General features: G+C 40.3%; 1 protein-coding gene across 1 annotated transcript in view; it reads right to left on the bottom strand.

Moving 5' to 3' along the window:
- DNAH5 (dynein axonemal heavy chain 5) overlaps positions 1 to 27510 on the bottom strand; it is a 262494-nt gene that overhangs the window by 25629 nt on the left and 209355 nt on the right. Inside the window, exons 61-70 of the mRNA XM_059062876.2 lie at positions 25653 to 25790; positions 21083 to 21218; positions 20194 to 20510; positions 18858 to 19013; positions 17559 to 17741; positions 9032 to 9275; positions 7932 to 8046; positions 7253 to 7443; positions 3275 to 3396; positions 267 to 416 (exon numbers count right to left, since the gene is read on the bottom strand). Coding sequence (XP_058918859.1) covers positions 267 to 416; positions 3275 to 3396; positions 7253 to 7443; positions 7932 to 8046; positions 9032 to 9275; positions 17559 to 17741; positions 18858 to 19013; positions 20194 to 20510; positions 21083 to 21218; positions 25653 to 25790 — 1752 coding nt within the window. The remainder of the gene's footprint in view (positions 1 to 266; positions 417 to 3274; positions 3397 to 7252; positions 7444 to 7931; positions 8047 to 9031; positions 9276 to 17558; positions 17742 to 18857; positions 19014 to 20193; positions 20511 to 21082; positions 21219 to 25652; positions 25791 to 27510) is intronic.

A 27510-nucleotide genomic window follows, 5' to 3' on the forward strand; every position in this document is an offset into this window, starting at 1 on the left:
ATATAACCACCTTACATAGTTTCCTCATTCACTCTTATTGTATCACTTAGACCAAAGAAAATTATTAAATCACTTAGCCCAAATATACACCTCCATACACTTATTTGTTGTTTATTTTTCCATTTTTCACAATTGTATTGCTAGAAAATTACACAGAAGCCTACACAAAAATTCTCATTGGGATTAACATTTTAAATATTCTTTTAAATTTAAAAGGAAATGTTCCTTTAAAATATTCTCCTATTTTTAAAATATGTACTTTTTACCTGGGCAATGGTTCTGTCGGGACACCAGGATCTAATAAGGAGAAGACGTCTAAAGCAGTCTAGAGATTTATCATAGGCATTTGGAAGGGGTTCTTCCTCAGGGTTTTCCTTATCAAACCAAATTTTCCACATTTTCTCATTTCTTGATATCTGAAAATACCAGGGGATAAGATAAGTGTCACACCACAGAAAAATCTTTCAGGAAGCATTCACAGATTTTTTTTTTCTCTTTCTGACCATTCCAGGCATGTGTGAATGCTATTCCTTGAGTATTTTTTAAAATTTTATATTCTAGCACCAAAAAGTTGAGAGTCTAAAATCAAATGTGACTTGCTCTAAAGTCAGTCTGTACTAATATCAGCCTCCGGCTCCCTCTTAAAGGAGGGAGAGCCCTGGGTTGTGGAATTTCTTCTATGACTTTGTAGGAACAAATCTGCAAAGAATAAAGAAATCAATGGAAATTCATTTTCATTATTTTAAGGAAATCTGTTTTGCTCCATGAGATCCCCTATGACCAAAAATCAAGTCTCAGGCTTACCTGGTGGCGCAGAGGTTAAGAATCCGCCTGCCAATGCAGGGGACATGGGTTCGATCCCTGGTCCGGGAAGATCCCATGCGCCGGGAAGCAACTAGGCCCGTGTGCCACAGCTACTGAGCCTGAGCTCCTGAGCCCTTGAGCCACAACTACTGAAGCCCGCACGCCTAGAGCCCGTGCTCCGCAACAAGAGAAGCCACTGCAACGTGCACCACAATGAGGAGTATCCCCCGCTCGCCACAACTAGAGAGAACCCGCGTGCAACGAAGACCCAACGCAGCCAAAAATAAATAAGTTTATTATTTTTAAAATTTATTTATTTATTTATCTTTTTTATTTGGCTGCCTTGGGTTTTCATTGCTGCACGCGGATTCTCTCTAGTTGCGCCGAGAGAGGGCTACTCTTCGCTGCGGTGCACGGGCTTCTCATTGCGGTGGCTTCTCTTGTTGCGGATCATGGGCTCTAGGCGCTTGGGCTCAGTAGTTGTGGCACATGGGCTCAGTAGTTGTGGCTCCCAGGCTCTAGAGCTCAGGCTCAGTAGCTGTGGTGCATGAGCTTAGTTGATCCACGGCATGTGGGATCTTCCCAGACCAGGGCTCAAACCCATGTCCCCTGCACTGGCAGGCGGATTCTTAACACTGCGCCACCAGGGAAGTCCCAAAATAAAATAAATAAATTTATTTTTTTAAAAAAAAGAACCAAGTCTCATTCACTTATGTTTCCTCATTTCCCAGGACCATTCTTGGAACAAAAGAAGACATTTAATACATGTTTATTATTGAAGTCTCTTGGTCAATACTCTATTAATCTAGAGTAATTTGAAATATACCACTTAATATTAGCATCAAATGAATAATCACACTTGCTTCCTTTAGGCAATTGATAAAGGAAAAAAACACAGTCTATTATCATTTGAAACTTAAAAAATCAAAGAGAGGCAAGCATTATATGGGCAAGCATCTCAAAATCATAGAATAAATCACATCTGCAGATAAACATGATCTTATGTTCTCTGGTATATTCCCTTTGATTAAAGCCCCAAGTGTATTCCTTGGAGATCTAATCAAAGGAAAAACCATTTGGGTTCATATTTAGAAAATATCATGTAAGAATAAAAAAATAACCTCTTTCAATCATGAAAGACTACATAATATGGAGGGATTTCAGGTATAAAATATAATCTCCAGAAGACAGCTACTTCAATAACTGATAATGGTCCAGGAAAGGTCATAAGGAGCCATCCCATGGGGGAACAAGCTAGAATGCATTAAAATCTCCCCCCCCAAAAGCTATTTAACCCAAAAGAATGGCTTATACCCTAATTACATGGTAATCACTAGGTGTAAGCCAAAACATAAAAATATAGCAGAGCTTAAGCTTCCAGTCAACTTAAACTGGCAAAGTCAAGAAAGAGCATTAGGACAAATACCATATGATATCATTTATATGTGGAACCTAAAATATGATACAAATAAATTTATCTATGAAACAGAAACAGACTCACAGACATAGAACACAAACGTACAGCTACCAAAGGGGAAAGGGGGTGGAGGAGGGAGAAATTAGGAGCTTGGGATTAACAGATACAAACTACTGTACATAAAATAAACAACAAGGTCTTACTGCAAAGCACAGGGAACTATAGTCGATATCTTGTAATAAACCCTAATGGAAAAGAATATATGTATATATATACACAACTAAATCACTTTCTTGTACACCAGAAACTATTGTAAATCAACTATACTTTAATGATTAAAAAAAAAAAGAACCAGTGTTAAGACATTTTCTGGTGCAAAAGAGCCTTCATCTGGCAGCTGAAGAAAGCCACCTTGCTGTCTATGCAGCTTCTCGCTGGTCATCAGATTCTCAAGAAGCTATTTCCTGGCTTGTCCCTATTCAACTTTCTATACCCAAGTTCCAGAATACCAATATAGACACAATTCATCAGGAACTTGCTGCTTATGAAAGGACATGACTTCTAAAGATAAAAGGCCAGGTGTTTGTGTTAGATTCAGACCCAGATGCCTCGCTAAGGCAGTATAACGAGGAGAGGAAGAAGAGAGAAACAAGAGATAAGAATAGGTATTTATCACTTAGAGGAAGGGTGTTCTTATTACTTTTCATTTCATCTTTAGAAAGACGGCAAAACCTTTTATTCATACCTAATCATTTAATCTAATTGAATCTGTTTTCCCACTTGTGGGTCTCCAATTGGTGATACTGACATATCATCCAGGTCAGCGTTGGTTAAACTTCCTAGGTAACTAATTTCTTCCTGCGAGACCAGCCTACCGTGGATGGAGTGTGCTTTATCAGAGTATGAGTGAGCGGTGAAGAAAGTCAAGCACGGGTTGTACCATTTTAAGAGTGACAAAGAAATCTGTCTGTTCCCCAGGTAGTGTAGCCAAATGATAAATCAGGAAGCTGATCACTGTGACATTATCAGAAGTTTACTCAAAGCACAAGTCACCTGATCAAGGACATCAGAAAACTGTCTAAGTTTGCTCAGTTCCACCAAATTCAGCCAGGTCATGTCCAGGATCCATTTAGATGGTTTAGGAGGACAGGCTTTCAAGTCCAACGAGGCACCACCTTTCAAGTTAAACATATTAAGTTATTAAATTTTTCTTTCTTTACTGTAAAACAATCTCTTTAGGAAAACTTTTGCTGAAACTGTTTTAATATCAACTCTTTTACTACCTGGACATTTATTAAACTCAGAAATATAAATCATAGAGATGAACGAGCTTTAACATCTAATAAAGGAATAGATGATTTTAGAAAAACACATTTAAGGATCAATAATATAGCTTTGGATTTAGGTAAGTGGTGGATTCTGTCTTAGCTCCACCCGGCCAAGGTCTGGGACAAGCCAGCTCATCTGTCTGGAACTCTGTTTCCAAATATGTACAATGGGAATAATGAAGCCTAAGTGTTGTGATAATGGCAGAAAATATATAAAGTGAGTGTAAAGCACTCAAAATGGGATCAAGGACAAAGCAGAGGGTCACTAAATGAGCAGTTATTGTCAGCATTAAGAATTGCCAAATATTGGCACAAGCTCATTTTAAGGAGAGAATTTATCTAGAAATGTTAGTAGCACTACCTGTGTTTGAAGGGTTCTCCTCTATAAATCAGTATATTATTTACATCCATTTTGAGCACACCCGAGGGCCCTGTGCTACGTCACTTATTTTTCGTCAGTCTACCCACAACAAACATTTCCATTCGGTACTGACTGCTATCTTTTTGCTGATGATTTACCTAAGCTCACATAACTCATATAACTCTCACAGCGCCATGAAATAAATGACAGTTTAAAAAGTTACTGTTGCCCATCCCAGAAAAACTAAATGTGTGAACAATCATATTTTAAGTCAAAGAAAGAGAGAAGGAAATAACCAATAAGGATATAACCAATCCTTAGAAGGCTATAACCAATCCATTTGGCTACAATCTTTTTTTGAACAGAGTAGGTCAAAAACAAGTAATAATACTCAAGATATTTACTGAGCCAATCTCTACTTTATTCAGGTACCATGGACCCCACGAAATTGCTGTCTTTTGCCAAATCCATCTTAGTAGACATCCAAGGTAAGTGGAACAAGAGGTAAGTGAAGACATTTCAGTGAAAATATTAGATTATAAAAGCAAAACAGATTGCTTGAACACCGGGAAGCAGTTAAAGACCTAAGGACAATGCCACTGTGTTGAAAACTGTCACACCAATTTCCATGAAAACTGTCCATTTTCCAACAAACTGAAAAGAAAAGAATAAGGTATTCACCACAGGATTAGGGAGAAGCTTTTCATGGAAAAGAGTGTTCCCTGCAGCCAAAGATTATTCATTGTTTAATAGAGGGTAACACTGTCATGAATATCTTGCCTGCTCTAAAGTATACTTTGGGCAACAAAGAATGTTGTAATGGTACGGAGTGGGGAACATATTCCTGGATAATATGGCACCAGATTAGATGGACTTTTGATGAATAAACTGCTGGGATAGGAATGATTCAAAATAAATTCTCAAGATGATTGAGAATTATGCCAGTCCCTTCATCCTTCAAACACTTGCTTTGGGAGAAAGAAGGTTTCAATCTTTATCAGCACACCTTGTAAAAGTGAAACATGCTTACAATGATTTACACAAGTTGTGCCTTGTATCGTAAAGTGGCATAGCTAAGGCAGACTTAGAAAGTCATCCAGGCTGATGCTTTCCCATCTTAGAGATGAGTAAATTTAAAAATCAGTATCAAAACACTGTTGCTATCTAAATAACATTTTCAAACAAGTGATTTTAAAGTCTTTACAGAAAGAGTTCATGTCATCGGGCAGCTTTCACCAACATAACTAACAAAGGGAAATCTTATGAAACTCTGTGTCCTAAAGGAGTATAAGAAATAGCTGTTGAATGTCCAAAGTCCCACAAAATCCTGTCCAACCTATGCAAGCCTCAGACTAATCGAAATAAACTAAAAAACTAAATATAATATAACAATGCTTATCATCTGTTGAGCTATTCTACACGCGTTCGTATAAGTTGTGCGAATTCTCAATAATCCTATTATGTAGATCTGACTATCCTTGTGTCATAGCTGAGGCAACTGAAGCTTGAAAAGTTTAAATAATTGGATCAAAACCACTCATCCAGAAGGTGGCAAAGCCACTATTTTCCCTTAGTCTTCCCAACTCTAAATCCCATGTTTGATTTGATCACGCCAAACTGAAATGCCAAACTGTAACACACCTTTACAGTATTTCTGGACACTATGTTCAATGTCATTTCCATAGGGAAATGCATCTCACTCCTGAATTGAGGGTGTCAGGAACAACCTTCCCATAGGAAGCTCCATCAGCAGAGGACCAGAGTCACTGAGGGCAGAAATCATTTATATACGAAGGACTCACTGAAGAAGGCAACTCCTACACCTACGTGTCCATCTAAGGTGATGTCTCACCAGACCATTCACCTTCCATGTGCTCTGATTTAGGAAACTTGGAACAAAAAGAAACCTAAGGGGCAAGGGTTCAATGTTTAGAAACAAGAGAGAGAAAGAGAAAGAGAGATCATCCACAAATCATAATCTCTGAGTTTTCAAGTCTAACTAAATGAGTCTTTATTGCTACCATAAGATACATAGATATAGATATAGTTAGAGATGCATAAACATAGGTATATGAACATGAATATGCATTTGTGTATATATAAGTATGACTCTGACCTACATACCCCCATGTGTACCCTTCTCTACTGCCCCCGTTGGGATCCTCTTCAAGTTCCTCTGCAAATCTACTCTCCATGTAGGGGAAGTCAATGAAAATCCATCCCTCCAAAGATAAAGTTGTGCCTTATCTTTAAAGATAAGCCTTTGTTTCAAAAGGTAGAGTAGATAAAACCATTTCAAGCCCAGCATCATTTCCACTGTTCCTTTAAATACTTTTTGTCCAGACATTCAAGAATGTGATAGCAAATGTGTGTTTCCCAGCCTTCCATGGCAGAGGGGACCTGTCTGTGATCAACGCTACCACAGATACAGAGGAAATATCCATGGGATGGGTGGCATGGTCACCTCACCCACTCTGCTCCAGCCACCCTGGTTGTTTTGCTTTGCCTTCATCATAGGACGCCCTCTCCCACTAGAGGCATTGATGTCACCTCCTCAACCTTCAGCACTTTCTCTAAACGTCCGCAGGACCAACATCCCCTGGTCCTTCACGTCTTGGCCACCTGTCCATCTCTTGGGAATCCTACCCAATGAGAGATCCCATTAAATATCCCATTAAAAATTTTAAACCTTCCCCACTCCACATACTAAACATTCCCCAACTCTCTTATCCTTCTCCGTTTTTCCATAGTGCTTACTAGCTCCTCACATACTGCACAATTTACTTACTGTTTGGTATGTTTCAAGTGCCTATTCTGTGTCCTGGCATGCAATAGTTTCCCAATAAATATTCATGCAATTAATGAACAAATAAAATATCTCAGACTTCCCTGGTGCTGCAGTGGTTAAGAATCCACCTGCCAATGCAGGGGACATAGGTTCGATCCCTGGTCCAGGAAGATCCCACATGCCATGGAGCAACTGAGCCCGTGCACCACAACTATTGAGCCCGCGAGCCACAGCTACTGAAGCCCGTGCACCTAGAGCCCGTGCTCCACAACAAGAGAAGCCACTGCAATGAGAAGCCCGCACACCGCAACAAAGAGTAGCCCCCACTCGCTGCAACTAGAGAAAGCCCGTGTGCAGCAAGAAAGACCCAACGCAGCCAAAAATTAAAAGATTAATTAATTAATTAATTTTTTTAATGTTAAAAAATATCTCACATAAATGCAATCTTCAATGAAATGCAAGGAAACTGCTATTGCTTAAAAAAAATGCGCAAGACCTTCACTATAATTCCTACATCTGCACCTGTGCACAATGCTTTCTATTCTAATATTGACCTTTAATAAGGGTGAGAAACTCTTCATGCTCGACTCGGTTCCTCTGCATGTCAATCTTTAGGGTAAGCAGCAGGGTGAAGAGAAATTTGTGCCCCTCATACAACCCCCGAGCCGTGTACTTATAAACCTCATAGGTCATGTGCTCAATGATATTAGCGATCCTCTTGCTTGTAATTGGGCTCTTGACAGACCTGGAGAAGAGAACATTTAAATCAGGCTTGTCCCACCCTTTTCAATTGTCCCTAAAAACAACGTCTTTACCGGAAAATAAGTAACTCTGGAGGACCAATTCTTATTTTTTACACATCAAGAGTAAGCCTCCTAAATCTAAAATAACAAGCACCCTCTCCACATGAAATAACAGAATCCTCCATGTTGTCTGAATCAATTTTACCTGTGGAGTATTATCACTCACAACAATGTCTGGGGAATTTTCTTGTTTAACAGAAACTTGGGGAAACCAAAGGAATCGATCAGTGGATGAATAGTTGGTAGAGCTTTCTCTAAGCATAAAATGACAAATGAGAATGATTTGTTAACACACTGGTAATTACACTCAACTTAGATTTTTAAAAAAAGAAGCAGCTTAGTTGCAAAGGGAAAATAAGTTATCAATGTAATGTCACCGTTCTAACCCACAGATACAGAATTCAGCTTGGCTTCCTGAGTACAGACGTACCTGGCCAAGGAAAGGTCAAACAAGCCAAGAAACTGGCAGAGCGAAGTCTGATACATCTCATTAACCAAGCACATCTCCGTGATGAGGAAGTAGAGGATGCTGCCCCGGGTAGCAACTAAAAGACAAAGAGCAACATTGCACTTGCTACGAGAGCAGAAAATAAATGACCCATGCACAGATCAGTCTAAACGCTAAACGAAACAGGTTTTATTTGTACGTCTTAGCAATGACTATCTACCAACAATGGGAGTCTAGAGCAATGTCATGATATATATTTAATTCTTCTTTGTAAGCTTTGAACAAGTAGTCTGCTACTTGGGGTCATTAAATGATACTTTCTGTTTTAGAATCTCTAGATTCCTTATAAATACATTTTATTACACTTTTTCATAGGTAGAAAAGACAAACGGTGAGACAGCATGGATTGTATTGTAACATCCAGCAAACTGTGTCGGCATTGTTAAGGACCTCATTCTTAAGCTCCATGAGGAAGCCCTGACTCAACTTGGCCTCAAGTTGCTAGGCCAAGGCATCGCAAAGATGACGCTCCTGACTCCACCAGTAGATATTGTTTCAATTATTTTTCCAAAAGGCGTGATAAATTACTAAAGGAAATTGAACTCTTTTAGCAGGTTCCCGTTATAACCCATGAACAACACTGATTTGCTGATCTGTGGATAAGGTTGAAGAGTTCCCATGAGACCAGAGAACTACAGGACTACAAACAAAATACAGGCTTATTGTTACCAAGTGATAAACAACTAGTGAACAGCCCACAAATGCAGCACAGATTCCTCAGACTTCACTAGTTTGTAGTCAGATGTCTTTAGTAATTCTCCTCTTTACTTTCTGGTTTAAAAATAAGTTCAGAGGAACCTTAAAGACTTTGCCAATAACATGAATTATAAGCACCTAGAAAATTTACATCATTATAAAATTTCTTCATCTCAATTTTACTGAATATTTAAAGAAATGCCACAAAACACAAATGGCCACCCCACGCTACATAGTCGTTTTCATAACACCCTTACTTCAATTGCTCTGATTCTCATTTCTCGCTTCATTTTCCTGTGACATTTGTCTTTCATGACCAAACTCACCAGGTCTATATTCCTCCCGGGCTGAGTTAATTTGAATTTCTGTCTCAGCTGAAATTTCCAGCTTCTGTGCCACCTCCTCGGCTGTCTTTTTTGTGTTACTCAACACAAGGATGAGACTCTCATCTTCCACCAGGAACCCCTGGGTACTGGTCAGACGGTAAAGCAAATTATCTTCTAGCTCCTTCATTCTCCTCTTGTTTGCAGTTACGTCTTCCATGAGATGAGTTCTTTCTTTCTCCAGTTCCTGTTAATTTGCATAAATATATTTTCTTCTTAATGAACACCTATGGTTTGATTCCTTAAAAAGTTTACCTATGGGGCTGCTCTCAAGTTCCTGTACTGTAGTTATCATATTTGACTGCAGGAAATACGGACATCAAAATTAGAGGAGGAGAATTAATGGAGGAAAGAAGAATTGGTGGCAAACAATGTAAAATGTGCTAAAAATATTACCAGTATTAACTATTTACCATCTATTTATTTCCTAAAGTCAACTCATTTTTAAGGGACTTCTGTGATCATATCTACTCCTGTTTTGAAACTGAAATTTATTTGAAGACAGTATATGCGTCTCAGATTAAATACATTTACCTCTGTTTGGTTTCTTGTTTAAAAGAGCTCTATTGCTGTTTGAATGTGATTATTCTCAACTTGTGTGTTGAAATAGTATCCAACTCTGTGACAAGCAAGTATCCAAAAGTTAGGCAAAAGCCAACTGCGCTGCTACTGAAGGTACATTTACATTGAAAAATCATCTTGACCTGAAAAGAAAACATGCTGTCCTCTCCAGGAGAAGGGACGTTCTGAATCCATCCTAAAAGACCTTTATGGGTAGCTGGGGAGAGAATGGCTTTGGAAGATTATTGCCCTTATTGGCTATTTCTTCCTTTTGGTAGTTTGGAGAGGGAGAGATGGTGAAAGAGAAGGAAAGAAAAGATGGGGCTGGTGAGGGTGAGGGAAGGAGGAAACAGCCATGACACTCAACAAGCCAAGGGCAGCAGGAAACCCAGAGGCTGGGAGATGCTGCCAGCACCCAGTCAAATTGTACATGAAAGTTAAATTGTTTCGTGAGAGACTCTAACGTGAAGTTAATAAAAGATTCAGAAGAGGAAAAGACAATGAGGAAATAGAATTTAAAATTTGAAGAGAAAGATACACATTAGCAAGTTTGCTTGGAAAGCTTTCTAAATATAGTGTCCATTGACAAGGTACCTACGCTTACCTGCATTACTAAAGTTACGCACATTTCAGTGTAAATACAAAATGGGGAAATGAAGGTTAAAAGCCGGTGACTTGAACAGGAAAGCACTGTCGGCAGTTCCAGTTGTGTGGTACCTGGGCATGTGATACCAAGCTCACACTGCTAGAGCAGCTTCAGAAAGGTAAATACTCAGTTAGGTATTCTGGATATGGCTCAGCAGGTTCTGTAGATTCTACTCCCTATCGAGAAAACTAGAAATCTAAAGTTATATGCAGTGATGAATCACACGAAATCATATAAAACATAATAGGACTATTCATTAATTACGTGATTATTTACTTTCCTTCTAATATAACATATAAATTACTTAATAGTTATGCTCTAAGGATTTTTTGGTTCATTGATACATTCTCCAGCTCTTAATACAATGTCCGATACATAGTAGGCTCTCAATATTGCCCAGTGAATGATTAAATGCTACACCCCTTTTCAAACTGATAAACTGAAACACATTAGTGTACCAGAAAATCTAGTCATGTCTTAGAGCCAGAAATACAGACATGAAAATTCTCCCTTTGTAACAAAAACCATGAAGTTAAAAATAAAGGTCATGGTAGCAAAACCGCATGAAGGCAAAAAGCAAAGAGCGCTGGCCTCTGCTTTACGTTCCAGCTAGTTAATCACCATTGGTTGAACAGTTATGGTGGGTGGGACCCTACCAGGCTCCCAACTCATGCTCTGAGCACAGTGAGTCAGGTCTGGGAACATTCTAGAAAAAAGAAAAATTCCCTCTTTAAGCAAAACAAAAGCTCAAACTTGCATCAATTCTTAATTCTTTGAGATACAGCAATGCAATTAAGACCTGCTCTTACTGTCTTTGCTTCCATGTGTTATTTGGTTACATTTGAAAGCTTCCTTACTGGTCATTTTATTTATTTATTTATTTTAACATCTTTAGTGGAGTATAATTGCTTTACATTGCTGTGTTAGTTGCTGCTGCATAACAAAGTGAATCAACTATACATATACATATGTCCCCATATCCCCTCCCTCTTGCATCTCCCTCCCACACTCCCTATCCCACCTCTCTAGGTGGACACAAAGCACCGTGCTGACCTCCCTGTGCTATGCAGCTGCTTCCCACTAGCTATCTATTTTACATTTGGTAGTGTATATGTCAATGCCACTCTCTCACTTCGTCCCAGCTTACCCTTCCTCCTCCCGGTGTCCTCAAGTCCATTCTCTATGTCTGCATCTTTATTTCTGTCCTGCCCCTACGTTCTTCAGAACCGTTTTTTTTTTTGAGATTCCATATATATGTGTTAGCATCCAGTATTTTTCTCTATCTGACTTACTTCACTCTGTATGACAGACTCTAGGTCCATCCACCTCACTACAAATAACTCAATTTCGTTTCTTTTTATGGCTGAGTAATATTCCATTGTATATATGTGCCACAACTTCTTTATCCATTCATCTGTTGATGGACACTTAGGTTGCTTCCATGTCCTGGATACTGTAAATAGTGCTGCAATGAACATTTTGGTACATGACTCTTTTTGAATTATGGTTTTCTCAGGGTATATGCCCAGTAGTGGGATTGCTGGATCATATGGTAATTCTATTTGTAGTTTTTTAAGGAACCTCCATACTGATCTCCATAGTGGCTGTATCAATTTATATTCCCACCAACAGTGCAAGAGGGTTCCCTTTTCTCCACCCCCTCTCCAGCATTTATTGTTTGTAGATTTTTTGATGATAGCCATTCTGACTGGTGTGAGGTGATACCGCACTGTAGCTCTGATTTGCATTTCTCTAATGATTAGTGATGTTGAGCATTCTTTCGTGTGTTTGTTGGCAATCCCCTTACTGGTCATTTTAATTCATTTATTTACTAGATAATAATCTTGTATTTGAGATAATGTAGAAATTAGTACAAACAAGTGACATTTAATGGTTACCATAAAATTCCTTTCCATGGGCAGTTATAATAAATGCACTCACAATATGGTTACACTAGGAAACAAAGTGCTAATAAAATTAAATGGAAATAATTCAAATATTTTTTATTGCCATATTCTCAAATTTTACACACGCTTGCCATATTCTTAAATTTTACACACTCTCATTATCGTTTCTGAGTTCTTAAAGGTGAGCCTGAAAAAAGTCCTCACATGAAGACAGTTAAGGGAAGGAAAGTAACGTAGTGAGAAGAGTGAGCATTTTGACATCAGGAAGACACGTTTAAATTCTAACACCCAGGACTTATTAACTGCATGACCTTGGGCATGTTATGCAAGTCTAGAAGCCTCAGTTTCTTCACCTGCAAAATGGACATAAAAACAGCTCAGAGAGTGATTGTGAGGACATCATTAGCAAAGAAGCTCAAACCAGTGACCGGATCATGACAGCTGCTCAGAAGACGTCTCTTCTCTCTATCCCCTCCCTTCATTCGTTTCCAGCATGGATTTTTCAGATGCATTGTAACATTTATTTGGAAATGAGTAGCTTGAAAAGTAAAATTCTAAGTTGGTACAAAATAAATCACACTTTAGAATTTCACGTGTCATTGTAAAAGCATAATAAAGGAGCTGATAGGGATTTTTTTTAAAGGAGAACTTTCTAATCTTGCACTTACAATGCTAAGGATGCATGCTTTCATGTCTGCTGGAGATGAGACCATAGGCTATCAAATCCGAAATCTGCACCAAGTCTTACTGAGCCTTCCTGCATAAGCCTTCCTCCACTTTTTTCCAATTACATAGCAATTGCCCTAATTTAGGCTTTAATTATTGCTCGGGGGGCTACCCTAACCCTATCCTGTCTCCCCGCTGATCTTTTGCTCTGCCATCGCCCCCTTTTCCGCTCCTAGTCATTGAGGGATCTCCCTTTACTATTTGGAAAGGTCCAAAATTTTCAACAGAGTTTGCAAAACCTGTTACAACCTAGATTTCCAATCTCATCTCCACTTGAGAACTACAGGATTGAGACTAAAATTATGCCTCCATGTTGCTTATGAAAACCATTATTAAGAAAATAAACACATTTATTAGTAATACATACAATAAGGTACAAATTATTCCTTTCCTGATTTTAAAGATAGTAAGTAAAAGCTTGAACATTATTGCGTTGATTATGGTCAATTTAATGTCATTGTTAACAACATTAATTAAATAAAATTGTCAATTAAGGAAATGCTTATATTCCCAAAGGATTAAAATAAGGTTAAGGAGTACATTTCCCCCATAGTTTGAAACTGATGAAATAATATACTCTAAAGTAAATGCTACAACCTAAAGTAATATTTGGAATTCCAAAAGCAAACTATTCATTAAATAGCACACCAGTGACCAAACAGTAGAATAGAACAAAGGGGCAAAGAAAGATACCTCTGAAAGAAAATAGAACAATTACTATTTGCTTTTCATGTGAGATTTAAAAATGGAAAACCTACTTTGGGATAAGGTTTTAGGCATATTTTCATTTTTATGACAGATTTAAACATATTTCTGTTGAACTACAACTTTAGTTCCATAATATAGTTCTTTTACAAATTAATACGAAGGGGCAAAATTAATCAAAATAATTTTGTCTATTAGCACTTTTCCCACCAAAGGGATTATCTCTTAGCACACACACACACACAGACACACACACACACATTTGTGCTATGTATTCTATATATTAAGACCACAACGTAAAAATTTTATATAAACTGTGATAATGTGAAAAGTATCCCTGAATTGAATAAGAAATTACATCAGCGATTCAGTACAACTTCATGAAATGTACTATTGATTAATTACACGATCAAAAGTTAAGTGGCTCAACAAGGATGCAAATGAAAACTAAAATTCTTTCTGCTCATAAACTTCAACTATAACCAAAGTTTTGGAATCAATAAAAGGAAATATATGACAGGCTTCCACAGTTCTCTCTCTTTTTTTTTTGGTACGCAGGCCTCTCACTGTTGTGGCCTCTCCCGTTGCGGAGCACAGGCTCTGGACGCGCAGGCCCAGCGGCCACGGCTCACGGGCCCAGCCGCTCCGCGGCACGTGGGATCTTCCCAGACCGGGGCACGAACCCGCGTCCCCTGCATCGGCAGGTGGACCCCCAACCACTGTGCCATCAGGGAAGCCCCACAGTTCTCGTTTTTAACGTATCACCTAGGCTTTATTCCCGAAGATTCTTTCTCTTCTGTACCTTGCACTGGTAATTAAAATGAAAGATTAAACTACTGAACTCAGAAACAGATTTATTTTTTCTCCACCACCAATAACAATGGTGATAACAATGTCTATTTAGTGTCTTTATTAAGTTATTTCCCATGTCAGTTCCACCAAGTTTAGGTCCTTCCAGCTCCAAAAGAAATACATCACACACCTGTTTGCTCATCTGAAATTCTGAACAATGATGACACTTGAGGCTTTGTATTATGTGGCTAGTAGAAGCTGTTAATTGATATTAATATTTTTCTCCTAAAAGTACATAGTTCTCTTTGAGATTCTTTCTTATTCTCTAGGATCAAGGTGAGAGTGACCCAAAGAGACTAGGTTTCTTTCACGGAAAGTTTCTGGGGGGCTACTGGTTTGCTGCCTATTTAAAATGGTCTTGACACATCACCTTCTGAAGACAACAGCAGGCCGTCTAAATATACTCACAGGTACATCAGGTGAACAATTGACTATGACCTTGATGTGAACTTGAACAGCCCATGCATTTAAAAAGACTGCCTTGTGCCTTGAAGCACACAGAAAAGTATAACGTCAGTTAAAAATCTGCCTTCCTTGCTTTCATATGTCCTGAGGTTTCCCTTTGTCTCTTAAGCAAACAAACCTGCTCAGGCTGTACAGCTGAGCGTTCATGAGACCAGATCCTGCATGATAATAAGGCACCTCGCTGCCTGTATTCCCAGGACACTGGACAGCTGGTGAATTTATGGACTCAAAGAAGAGTAGCCCTTCCCTTGTATCCTCAGTTACTGTTCCAAGCTGCCTTTCGCAAGAAGAATCAACAGACCAGTGAAGGCATAACTCATCCTGACTGAAGATGTTCACCGTTCGTTTCAATGCTCCCTACATTTAGGGAATTTCTTAGATGCTTTCCAACATCAACTTCCTATCTGTGGGATCTTCCTAGCTTTCGAAAGCCCCCTCCTTGGCCCAATAATATTTCATATGGATATTTTTACCATCACCCAAGATGTGATCATAGTGGGAGAGACTTCATTGTCGCTGAAGTCAAAGAAACAATTTGGACTTAATGTTTTATATCTGTATCCATAGGCTCTTTTCAACTGAGTCACTAGATGATTAAAAAAAAAAAAAAAAATGCCCTGAAAGCACCAGAGATCAACTCAGACCCACCTGCCACCACCCAGGCTGAAAAGATTCAGCAAAGTGAGTAAATTCAGGAGCACGGTGCGCAGAAAAGATGCTGCAAAAGGACAAGCTGCCGGCAGAAAGCAGACTACTAAATATCCATCGCAAATAAGTCTAGCAGCTCACTTTGCTTTAGAGGAAAAAAAAAATATATATATATATATACAGATTACGTGTTGTATTCTAACGTGGTTCAGGGTAAGATAACTATTATAACAGAATGAGTGTCACGTCTCTCTGACCACACTTTTGCGAGAATCATTTCCTTTGAGCCTGGGACAAATTCTGATAATGAGATGATGGTTAGAGAATAATGTCTGAAGGCACCCAACTTTCCCAGGAAGTAAGAAAAAGCCTGGCCTGGGATCCACATTGGCTCTTCAAAGGCGGTTCAAAATCTTCCAGCGAGCTTCAAGTGCCCCTTACTTCATCTTAAAAACTCTGCTGCAACAATTACAGCTCAGTCCTGGAGTTGTTGTTGTGTTTTGTTGCAACCAAAAATCTGGGAAGCCAAATTATTTTTTCCAAGGAGACTGTATTCAACTCAGCTGAACAGTAAGAAAGCCGAGCACAAGGATATTATTCAAAGTGCTATCAAAGCCCCTTATCTACCTGAAGCCAGCACTACAGGTGAAAGCAGAGCCTACAACATGGGCGATGGAGACCTGTCCCGAAGGCTCTCAGAGATGCCCCGGCTCCACAGATTCGCTGTTGATCAAGAACCCCTGTCCTTCCTGAAATAGGGGTGTGGCAGCACTAAACTTCCTCAACCACCTCTACTGAGATTTCAAAAGTAAACAAGTATACATTTGGAAGGATGTTATTTCTTCAATAGCCAGTCTGTGGTAGGAATGCTAGCATCGGTTCCTGCCATACTGAGGTCACTGACCCTGTGAATTTATGAAGTTGGATTAAATGCTTTTAATGCAATTTCCAACCGTATAACTCTATGATGTATGTACAATAAATTAAAAAGTAAACAGAGAAGATTCATAACAAAAGGAAGAGGGGAAGGAGAGAGAGGGAAAGAGAGACACATGAGGAAGGGCTCAGAAGAGCAAGCATGGTACGATATACAGAAAAGGTAAAAAGAATGGGAGGGACGGATTTCAAAGATCTTGCCAATAGATTTAACCTAAAGAAACCTTCAGGTCAGTGTAGAAGGGAGGTATAAGGTAAACCAAACTCCACATTGCCATTGAACTCAGGAAAAAATTCAATAGCAACTTTCAGAGTTCACACAGTTCCACCAAAGCAGTCCTATTAAAATCCTCCAGATTTCTTTCCTTAAGACTCAGATGTTCCCCGGAGAAAACGGTGACTCAGAACACAGAAGTTATAAATTATTGGCCATTTTTCATTGAGAGAAAAGAGATATGGAGTTATGCTTAGAGCATAATGAATCCGGAAGCCCTCAGAAGGTACACAGTGCAACCTAGTGTCACCAACTTCTATCTTCTCACAACATACACAGAGCTCTCTTGGATAACAAATAAGAATTGGCAGTGTCATGTTATCTGAGTAAAACGTTTTAATTTTACATTCCAAAAGCATAATAAAGAATCGAATGAAAGAAAAAAACAGATGTGGACTAGAAAGCTAAAAATCAACAGGTGACTAGAATTAATAACAGAACAAACTTCAGAAAAATAAAGTAATATAAATCCAGAACAATGATGCTGACATTGAGACTGATAGTCTCATAGTTACATCAATCCCCTATATAAAATCAATTGATGATCTATATGATTTATGTGATGCAGATGCAACACATTGGGTAGATAATTGGTTAGCAGTTATTTAAGACGCTTGGAAATTAATAATGGAAGAAAACATAGGAATTAAAGGAGGGGACTCAATCCTATTACAATTTTCATCATATCATTTTTGTCAATGAAACAATCGCAACATGATGCAGAAAGCGGGAGGGCCATACTTCACTCACCTGCTTCTCTGTGAGAATGACTCTCCCCAGTAACTGATCTTCTAGACCTTTCATGGTGACAGTGAAGTCGATGATGGAGGTCCGCGCACTTATTTCCGGGGTGTAGGCTGGATTGGGCAGCTTGGTGGTAATGTAGAGTCTGAAGCCATCCATCACTTCTATCTCTTTGTCACCGACCTTGACCTTTTTTATAAAAACAAAAGTTAAAAGTAGTAAAACAGAGATACACCTTACTGTGTGCTTTTTGTATAGGATCCAGTATTGCTTTTCACAGCTATGTACCTGGAGATCATCTGTATACTAAAAAAGAAATGGTCATTAGGCATTCACAGGGCTTTAAGCCACTAGGATGAAAGGCAAGAAGGATGGAAATAAGAGAGGAAGGAAGGGAGGGAGGGAAGGAAGGGAGGAAGGAAGGAAGTTAATTCAATACACCCCATACAATATATATAGAATTTGTCACCAAAATTGTTGTGATCATACTGCAGAAGTGAGATGGATTCCCCACCCAAAATTTGGTTCAGGGGCTCCCCTGGTGGCGCAGCGGCTGAGAGTCCGCCTGCCGACGCAGGGGACGAGGGTTCGAGCCCCGGGCCGGGAAGATCCCACGTGCCGCGGAGCGGCTGGGCCCGTGAGCCGTGGCCGCTGAGCCTGCGCGTCCGGAGCCTGTGCTCCACAGCGGGAGAGGCCACAGCAGTGAGAGGCCCGCGTACCGCAAAAAAAAAAAAAGAAAAGAAAAGAAAAATTTGGTTCAGAAGTCAAGACTGATGATGTCACTCATGTAACCAAAAGGTATGAAAATGTTTATTATTCACATGAGACTTTGTGGAAATATTAGGGTAGGCTCCCAAACAGGCCCAGAAAAACCTCACTTGAGAGAGTAGGGAGGGGAGGCTGTTTCAGGGTTTTATGGTGGTTACCCAATGGCGCTGGGATGCAGTTTCCCAGACGTGGTCACGAGCAGAGAGCTGCATGATCTGAACTTCCCACCAGTGCCAAAGGAGAGTGGACCCACATTTTCCTACCAGCTTGTCCACATTGGGGATGGAAGGGGAGAGGGTCACGACAGGGCTTGAAAACTGGCCAAAGTCAAACATCACAATGGAGTCAGACTTTATTATACAAGTGAAGTAGATATTCCTAAAAAGACTGCTCTTGGTCCCAACTCAGGAAGTGTAGAAGAGAAAAGCAAATGCCTCAAATCTGAATTGCCTCCTATTGAGAAACTGTCACCTATGTCACATTTACCTGGCCTCATGGTAATTATTCTGCACATTGTCATCTATAGGTTTAACCTACCTTAAAGGTAGACCCGGTCTTAATGAAATTTCTCTCCAAAACATTATCCAGGGCTGGATCTAGTTCCTCCGCAACATTTTCGATAAGCAAGGGCCTTCCAAGAGAAAGACTGTCCTCTAGGTGGTTTCTGAAGTACTTGTGATTTAGAGATGTGATCTAGAAACAAGATCAAAATGCTGCTCTAAACTGTTTCCATTCTTCACCTTAGCAAACCATCAATCCCTTATTTATTTATTTATTTATTTTTCTTTTTCCTTATTTATTTTTTTAAATTGAAGTATAGTTGACTTACAATGTTGTGTTAGTTTCAGGTGTACAGCAAAGTGATTCAGTTATACATAATTTTTTTCAGATTCTTTTCTATTATAGGTTATTACAAAATGTTGAGTATAGTTCCCTGTGCTCTACAGTAGGTCCTTGTTGGTTATCTATTTTATATATAATAGTGGGTTTATGTCAATCCTAAACTTCTAATTTATCCCTTCCCCCCACTTTTCCCCTTTGGTAACCATAAGTTTGTTTTCTATGTCTGTGGGCCTGTTTCTGTTTTGTGTATAAGTTCATTTGTATCATTTTTTTTTTTTACATTCCACATATAAGTGATATCCTATGATACTTGTCTTTCTCTGTCTGGCTTACTTCACTTCATATGATAATCTCTAGGTCCAGCCATTTTGCTGCAAATAACATTATTTCATTCTTTTTTATGGCTGAGTAATATTCCACTGTATAAATATACATCTTCTTTATCCATTCCTCTGTTGATGGACATTTAGGTTGCTTCCATGTCTGAGCAATTGTAAATAGTGCTGCAATGAACACTGGAGTGCATGTATCTTTTTGAATTATGGTTTTCTCCAGATATTGCAGGAGTGGGATTGCAGGATCATATGGTAGCTGTATTTTTAGTTTTTTAAGGAAGCTCCAGAGCATTTGACTGCATCATTCCCTTTTACTGAGAAGCAAGTAAAGGTTGTATGGCAATGCTGACTTTTCCTCACCACCACCACATTTGTGACAAATAATCATGGAATAATTATGAAGTGTCTTTATAAAGTGCTGTACACTTAGTGTGATATAGCTCCACCCTGCTCTGTTTATGAATGAGGGCCCTAGGCCCTAACAGAAGGGAGCCTGAAACCTTTGAAAGACGGCATTGAAGAGATCAACAAGAATGCAAAGAATGCAATTTTGAGAAATCATTTCTAAATACTAATATCTAAATATTAATAATATAATTATTTCTAAATATGAAATATTTCTTTATTCTCAGATACTTGTTGATCTGGTGCACTAAAATTGATTAGTAGCATAAATAGACTCAAACCCAGATTACCAGGAGGTCATTTTGGTTTTCTTTATTTTTAATCCAGATCTTCCCTTGAGACTGTGGATCAATTAACAAAGGGTAGCGAGATGCCTTTGTGACAATAATTCCATTCTGAATGGACAGGTCATCATTTGGCAGGCCTTGGAGGTTCCATTCACTAATGGTAGAAGCATCAATCAACACCTCATTGAGATTCAGACTGTCTCCAAATGGAATTTCCCGGGCTCTCATTTCTTTCTGCCAGTCATTTAACAGCAGATTGCGAAATTCTTGGTTAAACGGACCAGAGTAAGATAGAAAAGCTGTAGCCAACAACACATCCCCTAAAACGGAAAACAAAACAGCACTGAAATACTCTGCGATCAGCCCTGTAATTCTGCAGAATGTTAGAAATGAAAAAAAAAAAAAAAAGACAACCATTCTTTCAAACCAAATTTCAGAAACCACACTGTAACCACAAGTTGCTGTGTCTTGTGAATAGCAGTAGCTTCGTTCATTATTAAAGAGTCTACATGGTCCCCACCAAGTAATAGCTGCTAGCAGTCAAGCACCGGATTATGTCGACTCTTGTTGGATATGAGAGGATGATTTCTGAGTTTAAGAGACACACCAAAACCTCAGAAGACAGAGCCTCCATTCGAAGTGACCTTGATGGATATGGCCATCCACTCGTAGGAGAATTCAAAAATGACCTGATAATAAGAGATTTAAATCTAATAAGGCTTGCCTAAATGCCAGACCAATATTCATCCTTTTGAAATAGCTGGACACACGCACACATCACGCAGAGGAATTTGAAGCAATAGGGCCCTGGTGTGTATTCTGATTAAAGCTTAAGTTTGCTCACTCCCTATCATAGTCAACACGTAATCTCATTAATAAAGGAATTACATACCTACAAGTCTCTTAGTTTGTGCAGCAAACTCCTTGCTTTGCTCTGTCCACCTTTCTTTTTCTCCCGCCAGTCCGCCGATCAGCGCGGAAGCGGTCTGCATTTTATGTCTGCACCTCTCTGCGTCTTCAAGCAAGGTCTAAAAGCAGACAGAATCAGAAAACCTTCGTTCAGATAAATAGAGCCTGGAGCTCAAAAACATAATTTAAAAACATCATATGTTATCTTCCTTTCTGAGATATGTGAGCCACTTATTCCACAGGAAGCATAAGATTCCATTTCTGTGGGTCTGTCTCGGCCCCGCCTGTGTCTTAAGCCCTATCTATGGAACATAGATGGATTCCTCAGGAGGGACCCTCAGCCAATGGGCAAACCCTCCCCAGATGTTAACAAACTGAGAAATAATGGAGATTTGCATCATTTATGATTTTCGTATCAAAGAACTAGAAATAAAATATCAGCATACATGCCAATATCACATAGCACAACAAAATGTAAAGACATACGTATCCCTACTTAAAAATGAGGAATATTTCTCACGTTAAAGTTCTAGCATCATTATTGCTTTGCCTAACTCTACATCTCCTTTTACTTTAGGTGAAACTTTAGATTATCTTCAGGGTGTGGAGTCCTGAAGCTCATTCACAGATTCCAGCCACACTGACTTAGTAGGTCCCTCCCTGCGGCTCCTGTGTCAGTAAAAGACCTTTAACCCGACTTCCACACACTATTTTGCCACTGAGGGTTTTGTTCTTAAAAAGAAGTGGTTCCGGGCTTCCCTGGTGGCCCAGTGGTTGAGAATCCGCCTGCCGATGCAGGGGTCACGGGTTCGTGCCCCGGTCCGGGAGGATCCCGCATGCCGCGGAGCGGCTAAGCCCGTGAGCCATGGCCGCTGGGCCTGCGCGTCCAGGGCCTGTGCTCTGCAACGGGAGAGGCCGTAGCAGTGAGAGGCCCGCGTACCGCAAAAAAAAAAAAAAAAAAAAAAAAAAAAAAAAAAAAAAAAAGAAGTGGTTCCATTTCTCTATGTTGAAAAGACAGCTGCTAATTCTACTTGTAAAAATGTATACTTACGGTACAATAATGGATATGGCTAAAGATTTAGCTACGTGACCAGTCACTGGAAGTTCATGTATGATATTTATATATATTTATATAATGTACATATGGCATATATATGCTAAATGTCTAACAATAGAGGATGCTTTACATAGATTATGGTATATTGTGAACAAGAATGCTCTGAAGCCGTTAAAAATATAATCATTAAGAAAAATAATCATTAAGTTAAAGAAAAACAGTCATTAGTTAAAAATTCAATTTATACAGCAGTATGTACTGAATTACCTGCTACAATTTTACATGGATTTTAAATATATGTAAATCAGGCATATGTGCAGATATGAAGTGATAAAGAGTAAAATATTTTTAGGCTTCATCTCCAGGGTTACCTATGTGTATTTTCTATAAGGAACATGAATTGCTATTGTAATAATAACACAATACAGCGTTTTTCAGAAGCAAGATATTTGTTCCAGTTTGTTCTAGTCTGCTGTTTTCCTTCCCGCTAGAGTTAATGCAGAAAACCCCAAATCCCAGCTGAGAGGTGTACCCGCACATCAACGCCATCCGTATTTGTTTGTTTGTTTCTCCCCAAGAAGAAAGATGTCAGCTGGAAGTATAATACGACATCATTTATTTCTGCCTACCTTTAAAACAAACTTTTCACATGACAGATGTTTTTAATATTAAGTTCTCCTCCCTAAGTTCCCCATCCCCACTGCCATGTGGCCAAATAAAAAATGGCCAACCCCTCCCCTCCTGGCTGTTGCTTTCTGGAAAGCCAGGCTCCTTTGGGGGATTGAGAAATGGGGGATGGGAGAGGAGCAAATGAGCGCACAGGAGGGAAAAGCAGATTTTCCCCCCAAGCCTGGCTAGGGGAGTGTGCGGAACTCCTTGCGTTCCGTGGGTAGTGTCCCCGGCCTCCCTCTCCTACTGCCCCAGAGTCTGACTAGCTGCCCAGAGGCCCTGTGGAAGTGGACCCTCTGCAAAGGCACTGACTGCCCTGTGCACAGAGCTGCAGGACACACACTCCTCCAGGGACTGCACAGACCTGGTTGTGAGGTTACCAGTCATGACCATGACCATGAACTGCAGACTTGAGAGCCCTGCCCTGGCCCCTGTAGTCTATAACCCCCTGGACTCTCACGGAGCCCCATGGAGGGAGAAGGAATGACACAATGACTAAAGGTCAAGTTCATGCTGGGGGCAGGTGGGCACACAGCCAGATTTTTTTTTTTTTTTTTTTTTTCCGGTACGCGGGCCTCTCACTGTCGTGTCCTCTCCCGTTGTGGAGCACAGGCTCCGGACGCGCAGGCTCAGCGGCCATGGCTCACGGGCCCAGCCTCTCCGTGGCACGTGGGATCTTCCCGGACCGGGGCACAAACCCGTGTCCCCTGCATTGGAAGGTGGACTCTCAACCACTGCGCCACCAGGGAAGCCCCAGATTTTGTTTTCTTAATGAAAAACATTTGACATTTGTTGAGATTCAAGTTTTAAAGTTAGAGCCACACCTTTATAGTAGCCATTCTTAGGTGGTCCTTATAATTGCTTACCTAACAAACAGTAGATATTCAAAAACAAAAAAAGCTTATTGAGCAAACGAATGCAAAATGGTTAAAACTGAACCATAATAAAATGAGGCCGTAAAAATATTTTTACAGTTTGTAGTAATGCTTCCTGATATAAGTGAGTGTCTAAATGGTAGAAATTAACGTGTCTTCCTCACAGTTTCTAAAGTAGACGCTCAAATTGCAAAGTTAATTTTCTCTTCATATTATGGTAGTAAATTTCATAGAACATAGATAACAAACCCAAATAGGTGCTATGTAATTACTTCTCTAAAATTTCTGAAAAGCTCTTATTTTGTTTTCAGGAGACTTATCTTTAAGAGGAAATACCATACATCTTGCATATAGTGAAACTGAAACGTTTATCTAAATTCCCTCATTGGGACCCCTATATGGGAACAGACTAACAGAGCAGGAATCTCAATCCAGCTGAGTGAGGGCTGAGAAGAGGCAAAGGTGGGTTCCATATAATCATCAAGGAAAAGAACTGAGAGAATCTAGCTCTTATTTAACAAGCACAGGTTTTCTCAGAGGCAGATACAGCTTTTGTGAGGCCAGATGCTTATCTAAGCTGGGGGCCACTTTAAAAAAATCATTAAAGAATTTTTACAAATACAAAATACCAACGTGAACATGTAATGAGAACTGGGGAAAGAAATCACTACAAAGTCCTGATAATTGAGAAATTCAGGTACCTTTCCTCTGGGATCTCTAGGTATTTTATCTGAATGCTTACACGCAAATGCTTGTCAATCATAATCTGGTTTCCCCTCCCCACAGAACTCTCTACAACTCCCAGTAACTCCAGCATTCATGGGGCCCGTGCAAGTGAGGGGCCATAAAACTTAAGCTACATTAGGTTTATGTTAAATCTGCCTCTATTACCAGAACGAAGGAGGCCCCAGTGGAGCCGGAATGAGTATAAATCAACCAAAGAGCTTGCTGCCCCGTGGAGAGGAAATATACAAGCCTTGATTCTGAAACGTGCTAAAGCTACAAACGTGCATAGGTTGAGAAGGCTGTAGGTGGTCATTGTCACTGGGACACAGCCACGTGGTAGGCACGTGGTCCAGCAGAAAGACCCGAGTAGACATCAGAAGATCAAGGTCTAATTCAGCCCTATGACCAATGCCCATGACCGGGAGTCCTCTTCTTGTCCTCTCTGGGCCTAAGTTCCTTTCTTTAAAATGAGAGTAAAATAGGGCTTCCCTGGTGGCGCAGAATCCGCCTGCCGATGCAGGGGACACGGGTTCGTGCCCCGGTCCGGGAAGATCCCACGTGCCGCGGAGCGGCTGGGCCCGTGAGCCATGGCCGCTGAGCCTGCGCGTCCGGAGCCTGTGCTCCGCAACGGGAGAGGCCACGACAGTGAGAGGCCCACGTACCGCAGAAAAAAAAAAAAAAAAAAAAAAAAAAAAAAATATATATATATATATATATATATTGATGCTAAGGGCCCACTGTAGTCTAATAAAGTCAAAACATCTGTTAAAGCAGAAAAAAAAAAAAAAAAAATGAGAGTAAAATAAAAATATCTACCCTGCCTACCTTGAAAGAGTCTTTCAAATATTAAATGAGATAAAGTGGGAGGACGTGATTTGAAAAATATGTTAAAAATGCTGCACGGGATGCTGTTATCCACACCGTTAATAAGGAAACTCAGAACATCCGTGTTCCAGCAGTAACTTCTGTTTTGGCTGAATATCCTGACCTCTCACCAAAGGTCCTCGGGGTCCGTTAGAAACAAACTCCAGCGCTCAGCGAGGGGGTATGTGCTGTGTACGCATGTATATATATGTGTATTGTATTGTATATCAATGAAATGAATCCCTGCTGCAAACCAAACCCTTGGAGAGAGAAAGCAGGAGAGGAATGGAGGGCTGAGCACAGCCAGGAGGGCCTGTGACGTCACCACCCGCCCCAAACCCCTACGGCGAGAAGACAGTGACCTGCTTTTCGGTCACGGCCTGTTCGTACTCGGCCTGCACCACATCCAGCTCGGCTTGCCTGTCGTCCAGCTCAGCCTGGGCCTTCTGCAGATCCCGCATGGCCAACACGTAGCGATTCTCCTGCACCACCAGGTTGGCCTGCACGGGACACACACAGGGTGAAGGGGTGGGCGGCAAACCGAACGTCCAGCATGTCGGAGCCTGAGAGCTCAGCAGCCACGTGTTGCACCTGTTCCTGGATCCGCCCCTAGACTCCTCTCAGGTTGCACGGTCAGGACCAAAGCTTAATGTGAACTTGACATGTTTGTAAGCAGAAAATTATAATTCATTAGAAGAGAGTCAGCAAATCTTTTCCATAAAGTGCCAGATAGTAAATATTTTAGGCTTTTGGGGCCAAGAGGCAAAATCAAGACTATTGTTCAGGTACTTAATTTAAAATGTCGTGAGCCATACAAATACAGGGGGTGGGTTAGATTTGGCCTGTGGACCATAGTTTGCCAATCTCTAAATCAACACATTGTGATATTAAATGTATATAGGCAAATCACAGAACAGTTTAATATTGAGTTGTAGAAAAAAAAATCTGAAACTTTAGAACCATCTGCCTAGCAGGGCTCATCGCTGTTAGTGAGGATGTTAAAACAAGACAGAGGATGAAACATGATTAACCACTGAATATAAAGATCTAGGCTTTATGGGTGGGGATGGACTTGATGGCATTCCTGTCATTTGCATATATTGCTTGCCATCCAGAAAAGAACAGATACTTGAGCTGTGACCAAATAATAATATTTGCTTTTAGGAAGCTACTAAAAAAGACTCAAAACACACAATCAAAAGCAATATTGGAGGGCTTCCCTGGTGGCGCAGTGGTTGAGAGTCCGCCTGCGGATGAGGGGGACACGGGTTCATGCCCCGGTCCGGGAAGATCCCACATGCCGCGGAGCGGCTGGGCCCGTGAGCCGTGGCCGCTGAGCCTGCGCGTCCGGAGCCTGTGCTCCGCAACGGGAGAGGCCGCGACAGTGAGAGGCCTGCGTACCGCCAAAAAATATATATATATATGTAGGCTGAGTTTACAAAGCATATATCTTATAAGGTCTTTTGTCCAGAATATATGAACTCTCAAAATTCAAAAATAAGCTAAAAAATACAAATAAAAGATAGGCAAGGGCTTCCCTGGAGGCGCAGTGGTTGAGAGTCCGCCTGCCGATGCAGGGGACGCGGGTTCGTGCCCCGGTCCGGGAGGATCCCACGTGCCACGGAGCGGCTGGGCCCGTGAGCCATGGCCGCTGAACCCGTGCGCGTCCGGAGCCTGTGCTCCGCAACGGGAGAGGCCACAACAGTGAGAGGCCCGTGTAACGCAAAAAAAAAAAAAAAAAAAAAAAAAAAAAAAAGATCACTTAAACTCTTTAAGCCTCAGTTTCTCCATTAAGATATTGAAAAACTACCTCCTAGGATTTGTGAGTGTGTGTGTGTGTGTGTGTTTCTGTGTGTGTGTGTGTAGTACATAAAATAACATATGTAAAAACCCAAGTCTGGGACCTGGCATATAACAAGAGTTTGATAAATAATACAATAGATAGTATTATTTTTAATATCCGTGTTCAATATTTAAGACTCTACTGTTGTTATGTTTTGTTTATGTAAACTAACATTTACTGGTTTTCACAGAGTGTCCAAGGCGAAATCTCATATGAATGAGATTGAATAGAATCTAAATTGCTACTCTTATAATTAGATTTGTTTAAGTTTACTCACTACTAGAAGTCACTTGGCCCATCTATGGGAATTGGAAGATGAAAGAAGAGTCCCTCACTGTCTCCTTCACTAATTAGTGGTGAAGAGGTTCCCACAGGAG

Source organism: Kogia breviceps, chromosome 4 (assembly GCF_026419965.1).
Source record: "Kogia breviceps isolate mKogBre1 chromosome 4, mKogBre1 haplotype 1, whole genome shotgun sequence".
In the NCBI taxonomy this organism is placed as follows: domain Eukaryota; kingdom Metazoa; phylum Chordata; class Mammalia; order Artiodactyla; family Physeteridae; genus Kogia; species Kogia breviceps.